The sequence below is a fragment of the Asterias rubens genome, unplaced genomic scaffold (genome assembly GCF_902459465.1).
Source record: "Asterias rubens unplaced genomic scaffold, eAstRub1.3, whole genome shotgun sequence".
NCBI lineage: Eukaryota > Metazoa > Echinodermata > Asteroidea > Forcipulatida > Asteriidae > Asterias > Asterias rubens.
This window is the reverse complement of record NW_022985702.1, coordinates 62,912-86,291: the sequence shown is the minus strand read 5'-3', so window position 1 is coordinate 86,291 and position 23,380 is coordinate 62,912. Positions and strand designations below refer to the sequence as shown.

General features: G+C 38.4%; 3 protein-coding genes and 1 long non-coding RNA gene across 4 annotated transcripts; 3 read left to right on the top strand and 1 right to left on the bottom strand.

Annotated features, from left to right (window-relative positions):
* Positions 1 to 31: 31 nt before the first annotated feature.
* On the bottom strand, positions 32 to 6,064 carry LOC117305804. The gene is made up of 6 exons (XM_033790680.1): positions 5,865 to 6,064; positions 5,323 to 5,407; positions 4,546 to 4,692; positions 3,674 to 4,276; positions 2,352 to 2,356; positions 32 to 152 (listed from the first exon to the last, which is right to left on the bottom strand). The coding sequence occupies exons 1-6, from the start codon at positions 6,062 to 6,064 to the stop codon at positions 32 to 34; spliced, it is 1,161 nt and encodes a 386-aa protein (XP_033646571.1).
* A 2,155-nt stretch (positions 6,065 to 8,219) lies between these two features.
* LOC117305820 lies at positions 8,220 to 14,462 on the top strand. Its single transcript, XR_004520737.1, has 3 exons — positions 8,220 to 8,310; positions 13,455 to 13,651; positions 14,405 to 14,462. It is a non-coding gene; the product is annotated as an uncharacterized LOC117305820 (long non-coding RNA).
* On the top strand, positions 14,460 to 17,204 carry LOC117305819. Its single transcript, XM_033790691.1, has 3 exons — positions 14,460 to 14,497; positions 14,866 to 15,164; positions 15,567 to 17,204. Exons 2-3 carry the CDS (start codon positions 14,990 to 14,992, stop codon positions 15,821 to 15,823), a joined length of 432 nt encoding a protein of 143 aa, XP_033646582.1. The 5' UTR covers positions 14,460 to 14,497; positions 14,866 to 14,989; the 3' UTR covers positions 15,824 to 17,204.
* Positions 17,205 to 17,435: 231 nt separating this feature from the next.
* LOC117305803 lies at positions 17,436 to 20,940 on the top strand. The gene is made up of 7 exons (XM_033790679.1): positions 17,436 to 17,547; positions 18,102 to 18,286; positions 18,396 to 18,503; positions 18,693 to 18,798; positions 19,256 to 19,348; positions 20,045 to 20,246; positions 20,829 to 20,940. Coding segments are annotated over exons 1-5 (513 nt in total). The 3' UTR covers positions 19,258 to 19,348; positions 20,045 to 20,246; positions 20,829 to 20,940.
* Positions 20,941 to 23,380: the final 2,440 nt, after the last annotated feature.

The window sequence follows — 23,380 nt, the reverse complement described above, 5'->3', positions numbered from 1 at the left end:
GTTAGTGAGTTCGAATTTGGTAACTCCAATGTTATATCAGAGCTTGATTCTCGCTGTGTGAGAGACGTGCGACAAGAAACCCTGTAATCAAAGACGACTTTGTGAATACCCTGGCAGGCCAGTCAAACTCCTTCTCTTCCTTCCTCCATGCTCTATACAAAGCCAAGATTACATAATTTAGTGACAGATATATTTAAAGGAACATGTTGCCTTTGATCGCACGAGTTTGTCTTTTAAAAGCATTTGAAACCGTTTGTTATGAAATGTAAATGGTTATAAAGTAGAATATTTAATGATCCACACAAGATTTACTCAAAATTGCACAGTTTGTCTTTTACATCGCGAACACAGCAATGTGTTCCTTTAAAGGAACTAGGGTGATTTATCTCACTACAAATAGCTAATATGTTAAACCTTTTTGACAATCCCAGAATGGCATTCTCAGTTGGGTGGAAGACAAATTACAATTCCCACTATATTCTCAATGACAGGTACAGGTGCCTTCAGTAAGTGGGATTTGGTGTCCATCAAATAGTTATGGCACACTCAGTTGGCTACATCTAGCCAAATTAACATACCACTCACATACTGTACATAAACAGGCATGATATTTGGCCGTTGGAGGAAAGTAGGATAAAAACGAATCTGAAATTAGAGTAGTGGGAAGAATATCATGTCTGCATAGATACGTTTGAGGACACAAATCAAAACTGGTTTAAATTAATACTTTAGTCAAATGATAACAAAAAACAATTGATGAAGATGTTTTTACGGGATTGTACATAAACTTATCTTAATGGCTTACATTTAATAAAGATCTGAAAGATTTTCACAAGAACAGTGAGAGCCTAACCAAGATTTCCACCTCTGTTTTAATAAATCCAGGCAAATTCTGTTGACTACATCTAGTCAACATAACATACCTTCTGCCCCATATAGTATAAATATCTGCCAATAAGCAGAAGGGGGAAAAAATTCATAATCTAGGAGAATTAAAACTTGTTAATCGGAACAAGGAAAGATGATCGAGTTGCTTTTTCATGGAACTTTGTTGGCAGCTCTGGTACTCACATCATAACTTCTCCACAATTAAAGATGCTATGTCAGATTTTTGGCCGATTTGACTCAAAAATTTTGATTTAAAATTCAATAGGTATTTTGATGGGGGTCGAGAAAGTTACAAGCTTTCATTTGAGCCATTGCTCGAAAAAGTCCGCCAATTATTAGTAGTAGTGAAACAAAGTGCTCAAAAATAGATTTTGTCGGGATCATGTGACCAATTATTGTGTGTTTTACAATAACCGTTTTAATTTTTTGTCATGGTTCCTGACCATTAAAAGTAAAAGTTAACCTTTTTTTCGTTACAGCGGGTGATACTCATTGAAATACCATTCACTCAAAAACAATTTTTTTTTAATGTTTGGGGCCAAATATCTGACATAGCATCTTTAATTGTCTTCAACTGATCCAAATTATTTGCTAAGACATTATTGTGATTGAGGTGTCCAAACGGGATTCAGCAACACTTACTCCTTGGATTTAAGAATATGTTGCCATTGGATCCACAATCATATCAAACTGCTGGAAGGCATATAATTGCCTCAGTCCAAAAATGTCAACACTTTTTCAATTGTATGATGAAGTGGTGTGTCCAAGCTCTCCTGAAATCTTGATTTGGCTCTCACTGGACTGGTTGAAATATTTCTGGTCATGATTAGTGAAAGTCAGGTTGAAGGGCTTGTATGACTCTAGGAATTTAATTTGAAAATTTTGTGTGTATCCTAATGAAAAATTGTTTAAAATCATGTGTCCTGCAAGCCATGCTTTATGTTCAAGGAGTTCTAACCCAAGTTCATCTGGTCACAAAATCTTAAATGATTCTGCTTAGTAATAGACATTGGTGTCCTTATCTTTGGTGACATACTCATTCAGCTACACCCAGCCAAACTAGCTTCTCATTTATGTACAGGATAATGCCAGAGGTGCGCACCATTCGAACCCGCGAATGGCGCGCTCACTGAGGGCATGATGCTACTTAACCCACAACTGTGACGTCATGCTTTTGTCAAAATCACTCAGATATTTTCCACGAATTGAGCGATACTGTAAAATTTTCAATTCACTTGTTTAATGTATTACGTAATCTCGTTCACTCCAGTGAACACCACCGGTGGTGTGTAAATATTGTACATGGTCAAAGAGCGACATTCAGGAAATACGTTAATTCCTTTGACAGTGTCATCATGGTCGGGAGTGAAAACTTTTTGATCTCTTTTTTTTTCTGACTCATAGTAAAATTAGTCAAGTGATAAAAAAATACTTTAACGCGGATGATGTTGTAGCCGACTTACTTGGTCTACAAAAAAAACAAAAGGTGAAGATAAAAGAAGTAACCTACAGTACCTGCCAGTAATTCTAGATATTTTAGTTATAGCTTTGATTGACAAATTTAAGCTAACTTAAGATCAACAACTTCAGTTGAATTTCTGATATTTCAAAATAATATTGAAAGAAGTATCTTTGCGAACTTAATTTCTAGGGAGTTTTCTCCCATACCATGTTTGTGTATGATAAATTAAGCATTTTAAATTAGTTAAAAGAAATTCTAGTTAAGAAGCTCTAATACGTGAGGGCTTTTTTTAAAATGATAATGTCTATGGCGTCATTGACGTCATTTACTTTGTTCTTTGAATCTAATATTTTGAGTGACTGGTGCAATGTGGACAGTTTCACCTGTTTGCACAATGGGTGAATAGTTGTACCCAGTGCGCCATTCCTGCAAAATAATGGAGCGATCTAACCATGGCATCCCTTATAAAAATCGACTGTATTTTTACTATAGTTTTATTGTACTATCCAAAGTAAACCTATAATATTTGAAGTACAAATGAAGTTTCACTTACTGTAGTTTTACTATATTAAACAAAATATGTTAATTATATAGTAAAACTACAGTATACTTATATTAAAATTAAAGTGAAAACTGTATTTGGTTAGTATAATTTTACTGTGATACAGCCAGGAAGTTTTTCCACTCAGTAGCTTTCCAAAATGTTGACTCTTTCATAGATCTTGGAAGTCTAGACACTTCATTTGGCGGTTTAATGGAAGTAAGTCGCTTGTTAACCTCATTAACGTTTCGTCCAAGATAATATGCTGTATTATGTGAACTTGAATCAAACCACTTCGAAACAAATGACCTCACAACACCAAGTGCAACTGCATGCATGTATTCTGGAACAAATCCCCACGAAATATCAAATCTTGGTAAACAAGACAATACCGTGGGCCCTTTGACACCAAATACACATTCTCTTTGCTCAATTGACTGGGTTGCATGGACTTTCATGTTTTGGGCAGTCCTGTGTTCAGGCAATGGAGTTGTTAATGGATAAACTCTACATCTGCCATGGCCTCTTTCAACCGTTTCTCCAGGATGTAAACAAAAATTGCATCCATGTAACCCATTGAACTGCTTGATGTTTTGCAGCGGTGCTCTAGCAGGAGAGTCACAAGAACAAAGTGGTGCACACACCTTTGAACAGAAGGTTTCATTACCTATTTTAAATGTCACACCCTCTCGCTTTAATTTGTTCATTTCAAAAACGAAAGGGCGAAACAATGTCTCTGTTTTGGGTTTTCTTGGGCCAAACCACAAAGCTGCAAGGATTACATTTTTTGATCGTTCTTTTGGTGGAACCTCATTAATTATACATTGAATGGGGTTTAGTGAATAATTTGAGCTTTTAAATAAAGGGACACCGTCCGAGTTCCACATCAATGATATGCTATGTCTGTCATTAAATGCACCGTTTGCTTTTAGCTTTTGATAACTTAGTCCGTCCGAGATATCCCTGATATTTCCATTATTAACAGGTGTCCTGATTAAATTTGCAAGGCCTGGATTTTCGAACAGTTCTTTAAGTTGTTGGGCTATCGGAAGATACAAGAAAAAATTTCCCCTACATTTACTGTCTCTTTTGGAAAAAGGACATTTACAATCTGGGCAGTGGGAAACTAGAGGGTCCATGCCAATATAGGCAAGGCAATCATCGCAGTAGAAGTGCATTTCAACTGTTTCCTTGGTTGTCTTAAAGTTCGCATAAAACCGATACTTAGTTTTAGGGACACAGTCTAGTTGGATGAGGTTTAAAATCTTCAACAAGTCACCAAGTCCACTGTCGCTCAGATGGTGTCGGATGACGAAGCTTAGAAGCAGTATCAGTAGTTGAAACTTTGTCAGAGCTGAACCAGCTGAAACTTTCTCATGTGCTCCCTGCGGAAAGGTAAACAACAAAAGACAGATGAAGGGCATTATTATAGGTACAAAATAAGAAATGAATGATTTTAGTAACACCATGTGAACCGCTCTAACCGAGAAAATCTAATCCTTTACAATATATGTATGCAGCGGAAAGATATAGACATGTAATTTCCAGTCTGTGAGAAACGGTAACAAGTTTTGTGCACATGGCATGCCAATGATTTGTCAATTTTGTTCAACTAAAGGTTTAAGGGGACTGCACACAAAACAGTAAACTGTACCTGCATGTCATGAGCCTCTGGTCGATCATCGCCATCTTCGGAGTCCGAGTGATGAGCCTGTGGTCGATCATCGCCATCTTCGGAGCCAGAGTGATTAGGCTCTGATTGATCATCGCCATTATCAGAAGAATAAATGTTGCTGTGAACCTGCATGCAACAGAACAAAATGTTTATGATATTTGCTCGTGAATATTTGTTTGTGATGTTTGCAAAGTTAGTTAGGAATCATGAATATTGATGTCAAACCACACCAGTGTCAAAATTTATTAGAATGGGACAGAATACAGTAATCTTCAAGAGTAAAAAAATATTGGCACATGTACTTTTTTATAACTTATTTTTCATGGATGGGAGTCCGATTTGCCTTTTGAAATTAGATGTGACCTACTGATCAGCGTACAAATAGGTTGATGGATTAATTGATATATAACATGATGACCACCAAAGCAGCCAGAACACAAGACATCAGGGCCTATGTATGTGTAAACAGTTTTTATACTTGACAGCAGAAGACTGCAAGCACTTGTAAATACATCAATTGCTACGCTTGGCAACTGTTGAGCGCATTCTTTGGATAATTGTTCAATTGAAAAATGTGCTCGCAATTTTGAGATTGCTCTCCGTTGTTGCAAGATAAAATGCTAATAACGTCAACCATTATTAGGTGGTGCCGGTGGGATTAAGGTCACGGTCCGCACCCTACAAAGTTTTGGTTACATGTACGTGCACACAAATGCACCTGTTACGGATTATAAAACACAGAAAAAAATTACTCACCCGTTCTGGAACTGGACATGCTGAAAGCACTAAAGCAGGGTGTCTAATTTCACTTGACGTTGTTGGCAAACACTCTGTGGCACTTCTGAAGAAAAGAAGAAAATGATCACTGTCTTAACCAGTAATCTTTAACTTAGTGACTGAGTGACAATGACTGACAAGACTGAGTGAGTAAACAGACTGTTGAGTTTTTGGATTTGCTCAGTGGGGACAGTGTTGAGATTGCACACGCAATTTTGAGGTTTTCCTCAATAATTCCCAATACTTACTACTAATTTACTAAAATATATTTGTTTATAATATAAATAGACATTACCCACTTCTTCTGTATAGGATTTTTTGTTATGAGGGTTAATGTAGCTTGTAGTTGTACTGTAGGAGAAAATTATTAATGTGACTACTATGAGACTAAAATTGCAGGTGGCAGTTTGATGTTATATTCTTTCATTTTGGGGCATAAATGGCCTCCGCGATTTAATATATGTAGCCTATATTTATGTAGCCAGATACAGATATACCTCCTCCCAGACCGGTTTACCTACCTGTTATTAATGACCGTCTCGCTCGCATGATCATGAAGGGATGTGTCGACTTCGCGTTCGGCGTTGACGATTCGTTGTGTATGTGGTGCTCGAGATTTCTTGTAACGTTTGAATCTGCTGCAACTACGACTGGGAACCTCTTTTGTATCGTCTTGAAGATATCGCTTATAAGGGCCTCTTGCTCTACCATTGTGGGCCATTTTGAGAGTTTCTTTTCTCCGATTCCGAAGACATTTGTTTTCTGCATGGAGGTCTTCGGTCGGTCATCCAGCCCCGGCCCGATACTGATTGCATGTACATGTACATGTCAATGTACTGTACATAGACCTAAAATGTATACAAAACGCGCTGAAATCATCGAGGCCAAAATTTCCTATTACTTTTAATTCTGCTGGAAGACGTTGTGACCAAAAGTAACAAATTTAAAAAATTTCGTTTGAAATAAAGATCTGTTTTATTATTATTTTTTTTGTTTTTAATAAATTTAGCACTGTTTTGAGTATTTTTAGACTATTAATTAGGAGGGTATGATGTTGAACTTAATTCCCTGGTTACTTTCTTAAATTAACTACTAGATCTATGCAAAACTGGTACTCTGCTTTTAAGAGTTTAACAATTCTATTACAGTAAGAAGCGTACCATAATTGTCTGCCATTTTATTTTATAATTTTAAAAATTACAACATGAAATTTCTAAATATTGCACTCGTTTTTGAAATTAGTTTTTAATAAACCCTTGATACTAGTTTCGGAAACCCGGAATTACTATATGTCTGAGTTTCGCCTCCCACAATAGCCGGCTCCCGTTACTATAGTGTGATGCAGGAAAGAGCTACGTACCAGACTATTCGACGACCACCGACTCTCTACGCACGCCTGCATTTATTTCCCATGCACCACCCGGCCACGCAACGCATCGACCTGAGAACTTTGAACTGTTGCACTTCACTTTGTTTTGTCATTGTAATTTTTGTTGTTTATTTATAATATTCGCGTCATCGCATGATGAAGTACGCGCTGTTCGTCTTTTTCGAAGAAGATTGTATTGAAATTGGTGAAACATCGTGGATTACGGGCGTTGAAAATCTGCCACCTCTCCAAAATGATGGCTGGGACCACAAAAACAAAGTTGTGACAGTGACGTGGCGGCAAGCTGGGAAGAAGAAGACGACATATGCAGCAAAGCGTTGTCCAGCAAAAGTTATTCGATTCAGTGGTAAGTAAATTAAAACATAGCCATGCTAACGGGTTACTAGCCTACCTTGTTGAGCTGTAAATTGGCTCTCTTTTAACATCGATCTTATCACAGTCGCCATTAAAAGGCAAGATGAATATTTACCATTTTATCATGCCTCTGTACTGTACTACCGTGTAGTCTGATGGAGTTGAAACAAATAATATTTTATTTGAATTCCCCCTTGCCCTTGGCTTGCCATGCTTGTAACTTCACACTCCAGAGTGTGGCGGCTTAGTTATATCCGAAAAAACAGCAGCTAGGCCTATACATACATGCTGATACATTTAAATCAATTTTAAGACATGAAAATACTAACTAAAAAGCTTGTATATGTAAAACGAAGCATTGACCCAACCGTCGTACAAAGAAAAAAATACAACTCATCCCTGAGAAATTACCCCTGCAGTATCCCAGTGCGCAAGCCACCGTCGGGCCGCCAGCGGCTGAGAAGCGGATGAGCGGCATCGGCACGCCGCCCGTCTACCGACAGTGGTCCGCCGATGGTAGCCACCATTAAACGGCCGCGTAAATACCATCGGTTTGCCGCTTCCGGACCGCTAACGGACCGCCGTGTACTAAATAATGGTCGTCCAGCCGAGGTTGGACCGATGGGGGACCGATGTTGACGAAATTATACATGTTTTGTACTAAACCACGCATTACAGCTTTGACACTTCTGTTTCCGACAGAAAATACACAATTAAGCTCTGACAATAATTAACAGCAACGGCTATAGAATAATTATAAAGAATATTTTATCGTTTATCATGCATGGGACCTGGTTTATTTTTTCTTCTCTTTTACTTCGGCTGTTTGACAATCATCCGGCGGCGGCTGCATGCCCCGGAAGTTTATTCGTTGTGTATCTCCACTGCACTGTATTTGTAGCACGTACGATTGCATAGACCCAGGCCTTTTATTCTTCTATCACCTAATGCCGTGTGTGCAATGGTGTGCATGTGATATCTGCGTGGTATGTGCATGCATGATCGGGGCGCGTGCATGGACTTCCATACAGCCATTGACAAGCCATTGACGTGGCACGTTAATCCCCCCCACGCGCGTGGGGGCCAGCCGGGCAAAGCGAAATCACCATTTCAATTCAAAAGCAGACTTCGCTCATCAGCAGCCTACACTTACTTCGAGAGAAACAGCGTTGAATTTGCGTATCTTCACATTTACATGTACCGAAAAAGCTCAGATATATAAGGTAAGTAGTATATATTATAATATAGATCATGGATCGAAAGATCTGGGTGATGTAGTTGGCGCCCGGTTCCTAATACTAAATACTATTGTAATAGTAAATAGGTCTGACGAAAAAATTACCTCATCAAGTATCAATCATCATGATCTACTCTAACATACAGCTCTTCTTATTGAGCGGACAATATCCTGTGAACGTGATCAGTTGCAATTTGTAAGTCTGTTATATTGGATCAAAGAAATGTGTTGTACGAGTACATGACAATCCTGTGAGTGTATGCCAAAACGTGTCCATGTAATGGAGAAAAATAGGCTGGTAACCCTCAGTGGTTCCGTAGACGGCTACAGATATCACACTAGGAACCACACGACAGACGAAAACATCAGCATGTCTTGTACACATCACAGGTTTGACTCTTTGAGAGCGAGAGTGGATGTTTTTAGATTTTGTTTTGGCCATAATTCAGTAGGTTTTAAATCTGTTATTCTTTTTCAGGTCAGTTTTTGGTTGGGTGTATAGAGCAGTTTCACTTTCAGTGTCTCGAATAGAGCGGGGAAGTGTTTTTTGATTCCTGTACTGTTGGGGCCAAAATAGTTTTTCCGTCATGGAGTGCTACTAGTGTTGATTGATGTAAGGTTGTTTACCGCATCAGTATGGTCCTACTTATTACCAACAACTCATGACAAAACTCATGTTCAAAATGCACTAAAATCCTTAAACAAAAGCAAAATATAAATATCTCATACAATCACCATCTGTTTATTTTTGTTGTTGAAGTGTGAACAAATAAGGTTTTTGTTATTTTTTTTACCGCCGTGTTTGCTTTCTCACCAAGCTTACGTCATGGAGCGCAAAAATACCCAAGATCGTAATGGTACATTCCGAATGCGTTGCGCACACAAAATCGCGCGTTGAAAAGGTGAAATTTGTTGCCAGAAAAGTCTTATATACTGACACTTTAAAAGCATAAAAATATGCAGATGACAATTGTATGCGATACAAATCCCTTAGAAACAAAGGGCATAAACTCCTCTCTAATGTCAGACAAAGATGTCCTTTTGTGATCAAACTTATTTAAGCTTGAAAGAGATGTACTATTGGTAAAAGCAACAGTTTTTGACTCGGCAAGAGCCGCATTTTTCCTTTTCAATGCATTACAAACTGATATAGTATGCCCAAATTTCTTACAGTAATTGCATTGTACTTGTTTGGAAGTGTCAAAAAAGCTATCGGAAGTTGACCCTTTAGAACTTGCATCAGAGGTAGACTGTGGTTTTGTCTCAGTCTTTGGCCTATTATCAGAAACAGGTTTAGATTGAACAAAAGTCTTGTTGCCTTTCTTGTGATCCTGAACATTAGCATGCAAAAAACTAACTTTGTGTGTCAAAGCAAAATCATCGGCCATCACAGCCGCTAATTCTAAATCTGTAACTTTCTGCTCTTCTAGGTGCGCTTTGACAGCATAAGGCATGTTAGCCTTAAATTCCTCAAGGAGGATTAGCTGTCGTAACATGCCAAAATCTTCCTTAACTTTACAGGATCTACACCAACTATTGAACAAGGTTTTCTTCTCATAAGCAAACTCAACATACGTTTTGTTTTCTCGTTTTCATTTTTCACGAAACTTCTGCCTATATGCCTCTGGAACAAGTTCGTAGGCTTTCAAAATTGCAGCCTTGACTAAATCATAATCAGCGCTTTTGTCAATAGGAAAAGTGGAATAAACCTCTTGTGCCTTACCAACTAGTACACTCTGTAGAAGCAAAGTACGCATATCTTTAGGCCTCTCAAGTCTATCGGCAACTTTCTCAAAGTGAGCGAAATATTTGTCAACGTCTTTCTCCTCAAAAGGAGGTACTAATCTAATGAACTTGGTAGGATCAAATTTCTTAGCTTGATTGCTCATTGGATTTGGAATGCTGTTTCAGCTGAAACAATTCCAACTCTTTGTCTAATTTCTTTGACGCTACTAGCTGAAATTCTAGCTCAAGTTGTTTAAGTTTAATAGCCGCCTTAACTGAATGAGCATTACCCTCTACTTGTTTTTCTTCAACCATTGATTCTTCCAAAATTTCTACATCAACCAAATGTTCCAAAATTACTGCTCGTAGGTCAGTCTTTTTCATACTAGCAGCTACGGAAATTTTGTAATGTTTGGCAACCTCAAATAACTCGGTCCTTTTTAAACCAAACACTTTGCTCCCTAAAGGACTCTCTTCAAAGTCAGCGACGAAGTCTTGTATTGAAAACTTCTCCGCCATCGTGATATAATTGCTGGTTAAACAACAGAGAAATTGGTTCACTTAAAATTTGTAAGTGAAATCGAAACACTGAATTTTAAAATGGCTCAGGAATTTACTGAATTTTGTTCAGTTCGCTCCCGGACAAGCCCCCAATTCTGTTACGTGCGCCTAGTCCATTACAATGTCAAAAAGGAACTAAAGCACGACAGAGACATTTGACAAGGAAGAGTGAAACCTAACCAGCGATTATATTCACGATGATAATTTATTTTACTCAAACAACAATATTTAAAGCAATAGAACAATTAATAATGTACATGGCAGATTTAATACAATTCAAATGAGAGACTCTAAGATTATAGCTACCGGAAGTTTGATGACTGGGTTTGATGTGCTGGTTACACGGTGTCTCTTCTAAATTGACGTCTGGCACTAGATTGGTACATCTGGGGAGAGCCTCAAACCTGGCATGGGTTTAGGCCATCTAGGAAGAGCCTCAAAACCGGGCGTGGGTTTTAGGCCATCTAGGAAGAGCCTCAAAACCGGGCGTGGGTTTTAGGCCATCGGAGCGCAAGAACCGGGTGGTTCAAGCCATCAACTTGAAGGAGAAAGAGCACAGTTTTGACTGACTGTCTCTGTGCAAGAACCGGTTGGTTCAAGCCATCAACTTGAAGGAGAAAGAGCACAGTTGTGACTGACTGCCTCTATAACTGGAATATGGCTGAAACACCAACACTGGACAATGGTGTGGCCGACGGTTGGAGTGGTGACACCCATCAATGTATGGGTTGGGCAGAGCCCCTGGCTGACTCAGTGGTGGCGGAGTGATGAGTGTAACCCAGCAAGAGGCATACCCAGTATTTTATAGGCTAGAAACATCACACAATGCAGTGGGCAATTATACTAAACATTGTGTCCACTGCACATTAACAATAAGTTTGGAGTGTCAACACATTAAGGACACAATGTTACATTATGACCGTTGCATAACATCTAACAATACACATTGTGAAACAGACTGACCTGTTTTGCCAAATACCACAGATGTTCTTAAAGACCAACAAATATGTCATAACAAAAGGAACAGGATAAGGGGAGAGAAAGCCCATCTGTAACATATGTCATTATTATTATTAGTAAAGTGTACCAACATTTACCCATTGTATGATTTCAGGGGAAACGCGATGCCCATGCCAACTCGCAGTCTCACAGATTGTTGTAGTAGAGATGATATGAAAGACGATCTTGCTTGCTGGGCTGCAGAGCACAACATAACCCACAGAGCGTTGTCTGGAATTCTGTCAATCCTACAGAAACATCACCCAGACTTGCCCAAAGACCCAAGAACCCTGCTTCAAACTGATACTCAAATCATAACAAAAGGTGTTTCAGGTGGATTGTACTACCATAAAGGCATCAAGGAAGGTGTACTGTCGGTACTGACCGAGGCTTGCCTGTTATGTGATAAAGTCATTCTGCAAGTAAATGTTGACCGTCTCCCTTTGTTCAAAAGTTCTGGTGGACAATTTTGGCCTATTCTTGGTTTGGTAGAAAATTGTCGCAAAAATGGTCCTTTTGTTATTGGATTGTTCTATGGTACTAGCAAGCCATCCAACCTCGATTTCTTGCAAGATTTTGTTGATGAAGCTGAGCGTCTTGAAAGTGATGGTGTTATGTACCAGACAAAACATTTTGAATTCAATATCAGCGCTGTGATGTGTGACACCCCTGCCCGTGCTTTTATAAAGAATGTAAAAGGACATAGCGGTTACTATGGATGTGACAAGTGCAATCAATATGGAGTGTACTTGGGAAAAGTTACATTTCCAGAAACTGATGCCCCACTGAGAACTGATGACTCTTTCCGCAGAAAGGCTAACAAAGGACATCACCTGCAAGGCAGCACACCACTAGTTAGACTTCGGATAGATATGGTTTCAACCTTCCGACTTGTCAAGTTTTGGTTGAAAGGTCCTTTAAAAAATAGGTTAAGCCCAAGAGATGTCAAGGGCATGTCAACAATGCTTGTGTCCTTCAGGCCTTTCACTGCCAGTGAATTTGCCCGAAAACCTAGGGCCATAAGTGAATTTGAGCGATGGAAGGCTACAGAATTTCGCCAGCTGTTGCTATACACCGGCCCATTGGTGATGCGCACCTATTTGCCTGAAGATATGTACCACAATTTTATGCTCTTGTCTGTAGGAATTCACATTTTTCTTAATCCATCACTGTGCGTCAACAACAGCCAGTATGCTCATGACTTGTTGGTGTCTTTCATCCATCAGTTTGCAGATATTTATGGCCGCGACATGTTAACATACAATGTACACGGGTTAGTACACTTGTCAGAAGAGATGAAACTGCATGGTCATCTCGACAACATATCTTGCTTTGAATTCGAAAACTTCTTGGGAAGGCTTAAACGCATAGAATCACCACTGCAGCAAGTTGCCCGACGGTTATCCGAGAAACGTCAAAAAGATCCCGCACATGCTGGTTGTCTTCTTCAGAAGGAGCGGCATATAGGGCCACTTCCTGCGTATGCATGCTATGTCAGCTCTCACTACAGTGAACTTCACAGAGAGGATTGCACCATCAAATGTACTGTGGGGGATAACTGTGTTGAAATCGACAAAGACATGGTAGTTGTGAGAAACTTTTACACTGTTGAGCAAGACAAGTTTGTGGTTTTCGAAAAGTTCACAGTTGTTAAAAAAATGTTCTCATATCCTCTGGACTCCACTCATCTCGGCATTTGTAGAGTTTCTCAGTTGAGTGGTGTATTGGAATCGTGTGAGGTAACAGCCATTGGTAGGAAATGCGTAATGCTACCATACAGAAAGCAGCATGTAATACTCCCCCTCTTGCATTGATCATAAACATATACAGTTTCTTCCATTTCAGCATGACTTAAGCTGTAGTAGCGTTTACCGGGGAGGACGACGACCTGGCTATAGTGTCTACAAGGTGGCTTATAAATGATAAGGATTGCTATTGGCCACCGTACAGGACAACCTTCCGCATTGACAAGGCTGTGCGTGAGGCAGAAGTTCCAGGGTCAGAGTGGCATATCCATGCCATCAGAGTGTTGACAACAACTGGTAAGAAACAGTACCTTTTCTTCTTTTTTTTCATCTCGATATCACTTAGGCCAGCATTTTTTTATATATCAAATTACGAACATAACATGAAACTTGGCAGTCAGAGGGCGATTTGTTTTTTTTACATTTACCGCAACATGTATGTGTGTGTTAGCCGCGGTCTCGATTTCAAAAAGGCACTCCAGTGTCATGATCGCTGGTCAACACATACTGGAATATGCTTGTATGGACAATTTTTCACAAACGTACTATTCGTTTGACACATAGCATGGGGAACAAGTTGCAAGCAGCGTTTTGTTGAAGTCTTAAAAAAAAAGAAAAAACAGCGAGCACAATTCGTCAGTTTAAAACCCAAATTCTTACTACGTTCCGTAGACTGTGATGAACCATGGAGACCTGCACCGATTTTGCGTGTGTGGTGCCCATAATAGTGCTACCACTGGAAGTAGAAATGAGTATGATTTGCTATCAAGTTTATCTGTACATGTTCACTCAATTGTAACGTCTTCACATGCACGTGTTGCATTATTAAACCAAACATAAATTTTCTGTGTGAGTTTGCTAAAGGAAGTACAAATAGCGCTCTATTTTTTTCAATTTTGTTTTTAATATTATTAAAAATCCCACATTGTGAAAAAAATAATGTACATTTTCTCAATTATTTCTTTTTCTTCTAAAATTGCCGGTTATAAATATTGCTTGTTTATACGGACCTTTTACAAAATTTCATTTTTTCAAATTCTGTATCCTTAGACTCTTACGAAATGGCAAGGCATCGACTCAGACGAGCTGAGGACACATCAGATCTGCAAACTGAGAGAACCCTCCAGCCAAGAGAAGGAGGAGGTACGCACGAAATTATTGGTTTAATATAACTTGCTTTTTTCAAAACACCTCTTCTACTCACTGACTAATCTACACAAATTTTGCCATGTCTCGAAAAAAAGTCTTGTACAAAGCTGCAATATTTTTGCACATCAAGAAATCTCTGGCACTTGAATTATCAATATGTTTTCAAAACCAGTTTTGCAACCACATATTTGGTGTATGCAAACTTTAAATGGTTTAATGCTTAAAGTCCCTGTCAATCTTTGTGATAAACTGTTTCTTTTAGTGATATCACAAGTGATCTTTTTCCTTGCCTAAAAAATTAGCATTTGTCCTGGTTTTAAGACGATGCATTTAGGAGGTTTTACATTTTGTTTTTGTTTTAGGATCAATCGAAAGTATGTTTCCGACTCTTCTGATGAAGAGGTGGTTGAAACCTTGCACGACTCGCCCATCCCTCCAAGAAATGCTGCTGGCCTTCTGAATTTCACCTCCGATGCAGGCCATACAATGGTAATGCAAACCCCTGAACTGCGAAGACCACGGGCCACCCAGAGACCATCCAACCGAGAAAGGACCCAGTCCCCGCTTCAGGAAAGACCAACGGCTGTTAGTCTGCTCCAGGAAAGACCACCGGCTGTAAGTCATCTTGTTCGACAGGGGTTGAACAAATCTTCGTTTGATGGTAAGTTTCTATCAATTTTTTCATTAATCTGCTGAATCGAAGAAGCTGGATTTTATGAGGAAATTAAAGAACTTTTGACCTCAAATAAATTGGCAAAGGAACAAAACTCCAAATGGCGCATTAAGATGTACTAAAGGTATTTCTACTGTTGAGAAAGGCCTTGTGGTCTACCAAGAAATGGTGGTACTAGCCAAACTCAATTGTAGATATCGACCTGAAATTTGGGCTATGAGAACAAATTAAGTGGACAGCTGATCTTTAATTACACCAAGACTAATACGTATGTGCAGCATAAGACTTCTGTATAATCTAACTTTCAAACATTGTCAATTCGATTATTTTTGTTTTGTTTGTATGTTGTTTTGTTTCAAAACCTCTATAAATGTACTATCCCTCTTGCAGCCACACAGCGCCTTCTCATCACTCTGTTGACTGAAATCAAGAGTGACTTGGCAGAATTAAAGAAGAAGGCTGATCACCACAGCCAGTTGTTGGCAAAACTTCAAGAGGCTAGGGCTACTGAAAATGACTTCGAACTGCCAGACGGTTTAGACTTCCCTCTAAAGTCTCTGGAAGATGTTGACGTGTTGGAAAACCTTCTGGAGACTGACCCAAACTTGCACAAGCACTTGTACACTGATTTTACAATTAGGCTGTGATGCCTTTCAATTGCTGTATAATATATCAGCAGAAAACTGGGCAGTGGAATGAATTTTGCTGAACAAGCCAACCGTGTACATGTACATGTTGCATTATGAAAGGTCAACATTAATTAGTTTGATATATTTTGCCTGATTGTCAAAATTACATATTTAGCCATTTGTTGTCGATTTTCTTTAATGAATTTGGTTATTCATAACATCATGTGCTACATTAAATATCTGTTTTCATTTATTTCAAATAGAAGCTATCCGGAGAAACAGACCAACCTGCAAGGCGTCTGATGCCGAAATACAGCGGGAGGTTGCCCATTTTTTTAAGGGCTCTGCAGATAGATGTGGTGGTAGAAAGGAGCGACTAAACCGTGCTGCTGCTGCTGCAGCTGCTGAAGCTGCTGATGCCATCGCTGATAACAATGGTGTTGAGCAGCAATAAACAGTGTGACCCCTGTCTGACCCCACATTGTTTGCTTTGGTTAATAAATAATATTAATATTAAAGATGTTCAAAGGCGTGTTAAAGTCCTGCGTGCTGTGTTAAAGAGTAGTAGGTTTGGTTTTAATTGTGTTTTTTTGGTTAACCTTGCCAAGTACAATATTTGCCACAGTTTTGCTTTTCTCATTGTGTAGTCAAACAATTTTGAAAACACTCGGGGTTTTACCATTTAAGTAATGAAATATCATGGATGTTTTGTGCTACTATTGTGCTACTATTTAAAAAGTTGTCTTCACATTATTTATTCTACACAAAATTTGTTTTAAAGTATTTGATAAACTTACTAATTTATTTCGTTTGTTTTAGTTGGCCTATTACATAAAAATACAGACAAGATAAATATTTGCTAGTATTTCAGCCACGGTTTTGCTGTACTGATTGTTCTTACTTTAATAACCTTGTGGTATTACATGTATTTAATTAACTTTTTTCACCTCATTTATTGTACAAAAATAATGTTTCAATTATTGACGATGCTAGTTATTGATTAAGGTTGTGAAGTCCAGAACAAAAATACAAAATACTTGTTTTTTTATTAGTGACAATACTGATGATTTTGCTCTGTTCTCGTAGAACAAAAATTGCCAACACTTTTATTTGCCAGATGTAAGCCACTGTTTAGATGTACTCATTGTGCAGTACAACCTTAAAGAAAATACTCAGGGTTTTGCTATAATAATTAAGTAATACAATGTATTCATTGTACAAAAGACTTGTTTTGTATTAGTGGCAATAACAAGAGTCATGTAACTCATGTACAGAACATTGCCAGTTTTGCCAACTTTAGCTTCATTTGTTTCAAAATAAAGTGTACCATGTTAATTGGTGCAATTTAACCTATACATTTCAGCCTGTGTGTACATGTACATGTTTAATAATTGTTCAATCGTTTGGAGCACAAGGGGAGAGGAGGGATGAGGGCCTAGGGAAGGGGAGGGAGGGGGAGGGTATAATGAGCGGTCGGAGGGCGGTAGACAACTGGTTACCAACGTTGGTCCCCCAGCGGCCCACCAGCGGCAGCAGCCGGCTTGTCGATGGAACGGGCGGGCCGACGTCGGTCCAATAGAGGCTCCCGCTGGGTATTAAATGACAGCCACGGTCCGCCATCGGCCCGCCGATGGCGGCCACTCGGATGCCGCTGATGGACCGACAGCTTGCTGACGGACATTTCTTCGGCGGTCCACCGTTGGCAGCCACCCGCGGCCCGACGTCGGTGCCGCCGGTGGACCGCTAGTGGACCAACCGTTTATTGCTAACTGGGATATAATGGTAATTCATCGTTCAGGTACCTCGAAAGACAACATGGCGGATATTACCGTTCGTTATTAATTCTGGGTAAAAAAAAAACCTTTTTTACAGTTAAAAATACAAATTTGTCAACAGTTTGAAAGTGATTTAGATGCATACTCTTCTAGGGTCCTACATACATATATTTAACGATTGACTTGTGTTCAAATAATCTTTTAAACTTGTTAAAGTGCATTTAAAATTTGTTGTTGTGAGTTGTCGGTATTAAGTGCGACCACTGTGTTGAACAAGTGCAACACAGTAAAATACTTTGTGCTAGATCATGTAGGCCTAGATGGTTATTTTCAAACACAAAAACCCACAAAAGTGAAATGTATCCCTCGGCCCTCCCCCTGGCCCATCGGCCCTCTCCATAGATATAATAATTGGAAATTTCAGAAGCATCACTGACGTTGACTGAACATGAAAATGACTTGAGGTTGGGACTTTTTCACCAAAAAAAATTAGCTAAAAAACATAATTTTTTTTTTTCAAGATCGCAGAGAGGAGCTGGTGAAACGCCGGAATGAGCTGACCAAAGGTGGACCAGCTGCAACATGCCTTGATGACGACCGTGCGTTGTGTTCAAGCAGCAGCCAAGAAGAGACAGTCATGGGGCGTGGAAAGCGATCGGTGAAGAGGAAGAGGTTTACCAGTGATGAGGAGTCTGGAAGTGAGGAGGTTGGTTTTTCCCCTGGCATGCCTGGCTTGTACAGTAGTACATTTCAAATATTCCTTTTAGTGACTGTAATTACCATGGAAACATTGATTGATTTTTGTCACCCCACAGGAAGTTACGCGGCAGCCTCGTAGGAAGAAGCCTCCCGCCGACCTGGGCTACAACAGGATTGTAGCCCAGCTAGGAGTCCAATTTGACGACCAAGATAATGAGACAGATGTAAGTGAATACATACATGTCTGTGTTGTATCAAAAGATTGATGTATAGTGAAGGCTTTGAAGGAATTCAATTGCATAAAATATGGGAGCTGGGATTTTTCGGCTCCACTCTCAGGTTTCAAGTGTCGAGTAATCACATCTTTTAAATGTACAAAAAACTGTCTAAAATAATTTTACAATTTATTCTAGGTCGCCTGCTGCAATGCCAACAGACAAGTGGCAACTTTAGAAAAAGAGAATAACGCCCTCAACATCGAGAAGAAAGCATTAGTGAAAACCCTGTCCCTAATAAAATGTAAGTTTAGTTGAAATTCTTTTCAAATAACAGTTGGCAATGTAAATGAACAAACTTTCATGCGGAACTTGAAAACTGGAACCTCCATTGAGGTGATTAGTTGTCTGCCTTCTCCACATTGAGTCAGAATTAGGGGTCCTTCAAGTAAAATCAACCAATGAAACTTAAACATGTTAACTTTAAAATGTTGATGTGACAATGCATGTACACTTAGCCAACATGTGTATGTGTCTTTATTCTAGTACATGTTATTTGACACATTTGAATGATATTGGCCTGTTCACCATCTAAAAAAGAGACTCTGTGTAATAAGACTGAATATTTTGCACTATAATTGTTGTTGGCCTGTAAGCTGTCGGTTTTGAACTAAACCTGAGACACAATTGTGTTTAATTCACTGACAATAGTGTTCAAATTTGCCCTTTTCAATATTTTAGCATTGCCATCATTACTGAAGAGAGCCGAATCTGCAGGGCAGCCTGAATCAACAATGCAAGAGAACCAGCTGGGTTGTTCTGTCACAACCCCATGCCAGACACCAGAACCTCGGGTTAGTCAAAGTACATTGGTTTATAGAGTGCATGTAGTTACACATCACATGTTGAATATAGGTTCTAATAAACCTAGTACATGTAAAGCATTTAAGAACGAATTACGGCCTCACTTAAAGATGAGCTGTACATTTATTTTTTAAAATGGATTATCCGTGCTCTCTTCATCCATTTTCAGAAATGAAGTAATTCCAACAATTTGAAATTCTGTTTTTTTTTTTTTTTATTGTTTGGTCCCCTTTAAATTCCTTGAATGGTCAGCAATTTACTTTTTCAAACTGCTTTCTTCCGCATCAGTATATCCCTTTTTCTACTTATATACATGAAGTACAAGTAATAACAAATAGGCAATGTGGCATTTTATTTAGTAAAATTGGGGGTTTTAATAGACCAATGGAAATCTAGTCCACTAAACTCAAGTGTGACCGATTAATCGCTCACTTGTCTTGTAGTGGGGGTTATTTTATTAATTGTTTCACAGAAAATCATTTCATACTACTAAAATAGCTTTCTCTTGGCTGGAAAAACAGACAATTGGTGGAAGGCCATTGCGTTAGCCTTTCACCAGCAAATGATAAAAGCTGAAGTCTTGAAAATTCCTTATTAATATTCTAAACACCTCAGTGGTAGGACTACTCAGTGGCATCCTTACATATTTATGCATCTGTGTGGTGTTCTGTTTTTTGACTCTTCAGCCTGCAGGACTAATCACCCATGAAATGCTGTTAAGATGTAATACAAGGGACCCACAGAAGTTGGTCAATGATTTGCTGTCCTGTCTATGTACAGATGAGTACTTAGCGACTCATTCATTGACAGGCAGCAAATCGGTCCATCAAGGCGACCTAACCAAACAAAAGGCAGCAATGGACATAGACATGGTTAATGCCATTATGGGTAAGATTTATAATAGCCAATTTGGCTTTTCTTTTTTTAACTTGCCATTAAGATTTCCGCGCTTCTGTAGCAATCACTATACAAATTTAATTTAAAAAGTGGTGTAGAAAACAACAAAATGCTCATGACAAAGTAAGCACAAGAATTGTTAGGTAAATCGTACACCAAATAGGCTGTAAACGTTTTGTGTACCCGTCATTCATCCACACGACATAATTAGTTTCTATGTTTTCTAAAGGAATATCCTGGTCTTAACACGTACCAATCCATGTGGAAAACTTTCTACACGGAGACTTGGCACATCGGTTAAGGGCGAACAATCTTTTATAAATATTTTTGTTACAATATGTTCTTAAGTGTTTAGTAAGTACCTGGTTGGACTGTTGAAAACACATGTCTCAAAGCAAAGGAATATCCTGATAGTAATGCCCAATCATACACTGGTGCTAGGAAATGTTGCTTTGGTGTGTATAGAACAGTAACGTATATTTGACCTTTAAAGAATGGATGAGCAAAAGCTTTGACATATTAAATTTGTAGAACATGTACTTAACAACATTTTAATGTTTCTTTTGATGCTAGAATGTGTGAGAGCCAGATTTATGGATAGGAAGCCAGGCGACATCAAAGGCTACATCAGAACTAAACTGAACAATGTGTCAAATCGCCTGGCAAAGAGGAGACCAGATCAGTAAGAGACATAAATTAATTTTGCATGTAAAAATGTATTAATCAGTTATGGTATTATACAATAACATACCGTAACTGGTTAATACATTTTTACATGCTAAAACTGAGATGAAATTAGTTTTGTTACATTGTTTTACTCATTTATCAAAAACTACAGCACCTCAGTAAGTAATATTTTTAATAGTCATGGTACTTTTAAAGAGTCTATGTACCCTTTTTAAACAAAAAACACACTGTCCACAGATTTACATTAAACTTACACAGTTTGAAGATTATGATAGTAGAAAGCTTCCCTTGAAATTTTACTTACTGAGGTGCTGTAGTTTTTGAGAAATGAGTAAAACAAATAAATTTTGTCTCAGTTTTAGCGTGTAAAATCGTATATAACTGGTTAATGGGATTTTACATGCTAAAATAATTTTTGCTCACTTGAGACAACAATTATTTTGTGACTTGTTTTACCCATTTCTCAAAAACTACACAACCTCAGTTAGTAATAGTTGAAGGGAAGCTTTCTGCTATCATTACCTTCAAACCCTGTAAGTTTAATATATGTGGACTTTTTGAAAAGGTACCCAAATCCTTTAACACAATGTCCACAGATTTTCATTAAACTTAAACAGTTTGAGGATAATGATAGTAGAAAGCTTCCCTGAAAATATTACTTGCTGAGGTGCTGTAGTTTTTGAGGAAATGTTTTGTTAGAAAAATCTATGTACATTTTTCTAACACTTTTTTTTGTACTTATCTCTATAGACCCTTTAGTTGATGTCCAATAGCCATAGAGCTTTATCTATTAACTAGAGCGCTAACTTCCCCTGGGTTTTGAAGCCACCCTGGGCGCAGACATGTTTGGTGTCTTGCGTGACTTTGGAACTATTTTAATTTCAAGAGAACACTTATTTATTGCCGCGTTTTTTATTCATTCGGCGTGTGCGCTTACGTCTACGTCTGCGCCTGCCCATTCACGTACGTCCGCGCTGCCTAAAGTTTGAGAAATCAAATACGTTTATGTACGCACAATCTTTTCTATAATACTAAAATAGTAACAACAACAACTTGGTTATACCGGTAGACAGCTTTATGAAATTGGGCCCAGTTTAATTTAGGTAAGCATGTGCGTATTTTACAGCAAGAAATTTAGGCAGCCATTATTTCACACATGCTAATTAAAGAAAAAACAAAAACCGCAAGTTCAACTTGAATGATGTAAACAAAAAATATACGCGCCTTTTAAACATCACATGACGCTTGCAGTTTGTCTGCTCATCAGTAGATTGTGCATTTTTGGGTTTGATGACACATACAAAAGAACAAACGCACTATCATGCAAACAGCCGTACAAAATTTCAAGCTTTTGTATTGGTTTGTACATAAACATGGATGCGCCCACACGGCTTCAGAACGTGTATAACGGGGTGTTCGCGCTCTAGTCAATTATTCAGACAACTTTGATGCGTGCTGATTGTATGTACGTACGTAGGCCTATGTCTTATTGCAAGTCTTCAAGACATGATGTATTCTGACAAAAATTTCCCCCGCTAAGCACTTGCCTTATTAATGCAATAACGAAATATCCCTGTATGTGTGCTAAAAGCATTCACTCCCACTTTTTAGTCCCTTATGTCTGGCAAAACACTTAACATGGAAATAGCCTAAAAAATTGAACCTCAACATTACTTTAATTTGAGTCACAACAAACAGAACAGAAATAGCTACCAAGCATCTTCAGATTTTTATGTCGCAAATTATTTGTTCTCTAAAATCGAGCATTTTAGACATGATAACTACGTTATTTGGTCATTAAGGCCTGTTTAAAGTCAGTTGCGCGATGGAAATCTAGACGCGCGATCTTAAAAAACACACTTTGTAGTTGTTGCTGAGGCCTAAAAAAGTGTTTGTTCATGATCACGCATCAAGATTTCCATCGCGCGACCATCGTGCAGTCGATTATAACCCAGCCTTTTAACTGTGGAGTGATTTAAACAGAGACATATTTTGTGACTGCATGTGTTTAGAGATCGCCTTGAAAGTAAGTAGTGAACAGACCATGTTGGCGTCTACGTTTTAGCTTAATTGTTTTTAGCAATGTGAAGTGCTATGTACAACTCAGGAAATATGAAATGTGTAAAAAAACAAATCTGTACAAAAACGGTGAAAAGTATATTTTGTTATACATGTATGCATAAACTTTTAAACATTTATGTTTTCATATTAAGTGACCAGCAGTATTAGTGTAGTTCACTACATTATCGGCAAAAAATATATTTTAGTGTAAAAACTACTTTTAGTTCATAATTAAAAAACAAACCATTTGAAACAAATCACTGTACTGATGCAAAAAAACATGTAGTATTAGTATAATAACACTATCACCAATTTCAAAAAAGATCAAGTGTACCCCTTCCTTTGGGGACCTTGACCCATCCTTTTTGAAGAAATGG

Excerpts from the sequence above, each read along its gene's own strand:
- LOC117305804 (XM_033790680.1), bottom strand. The coding sequence starts at position 6,064 with ATGGCCCACAATGGTAGAGCAAGAGGCCCTTATAAGCGATATCTTCAA. Across the intron at positions 5,408-5,864 it reads GAGACGGTCATTAATAACAG|AAGTGCCACAGAGTGTTTGC; the intron begins GTAGGTAAACCG and ends TCTTTTCTTCAG. Across the intron at positions 4,693-5,322 it reads CATGTCCAGTTCCAGAACGG|GTTCACAGCAACATTTATTC; the intron begins GTGAGTAATTTT and ends TGTTGCATGCAG.
- LOC117305819 (XM_033790691.1), top strand. The coding sequence starts at position 14,990 with ATGGTAATGCAAACCCCTGAACTGCGAAGACCACGGGCCACCCAGAGA. Across the intron at positions 15,165-15,566 it reads GAACAAATCTTCGTTTGATG|CCACACAGCGCCTTCTCATC; the intron begins GTAAGTTTCTAT and ends TCCCTCTTGCAG.
- LOC117305803 (XM_033790679.1), top strand. The coding sequence starts at position 17,436 with ATGGCGGCCACTCGGATGCCGCTGATGGACCGACAGCTTGCTGACGGA. Across the intron at positions 18,287-18,395 it reads AGGAGTCTGGAAGTGAGGAG|GAAGTTACGCGGCAGCCTCG; the intron begins GTTGGTTTTTCC and ends GTCACCCCACAG. Across the intron at positions 18,504-18,692 it reads ACCAAGATAATGAGACAGAT|GTCGCCTGCTGCAATGCCAA; the intron begins GTAAGTGAATAC and ends AATTTATTCTAG.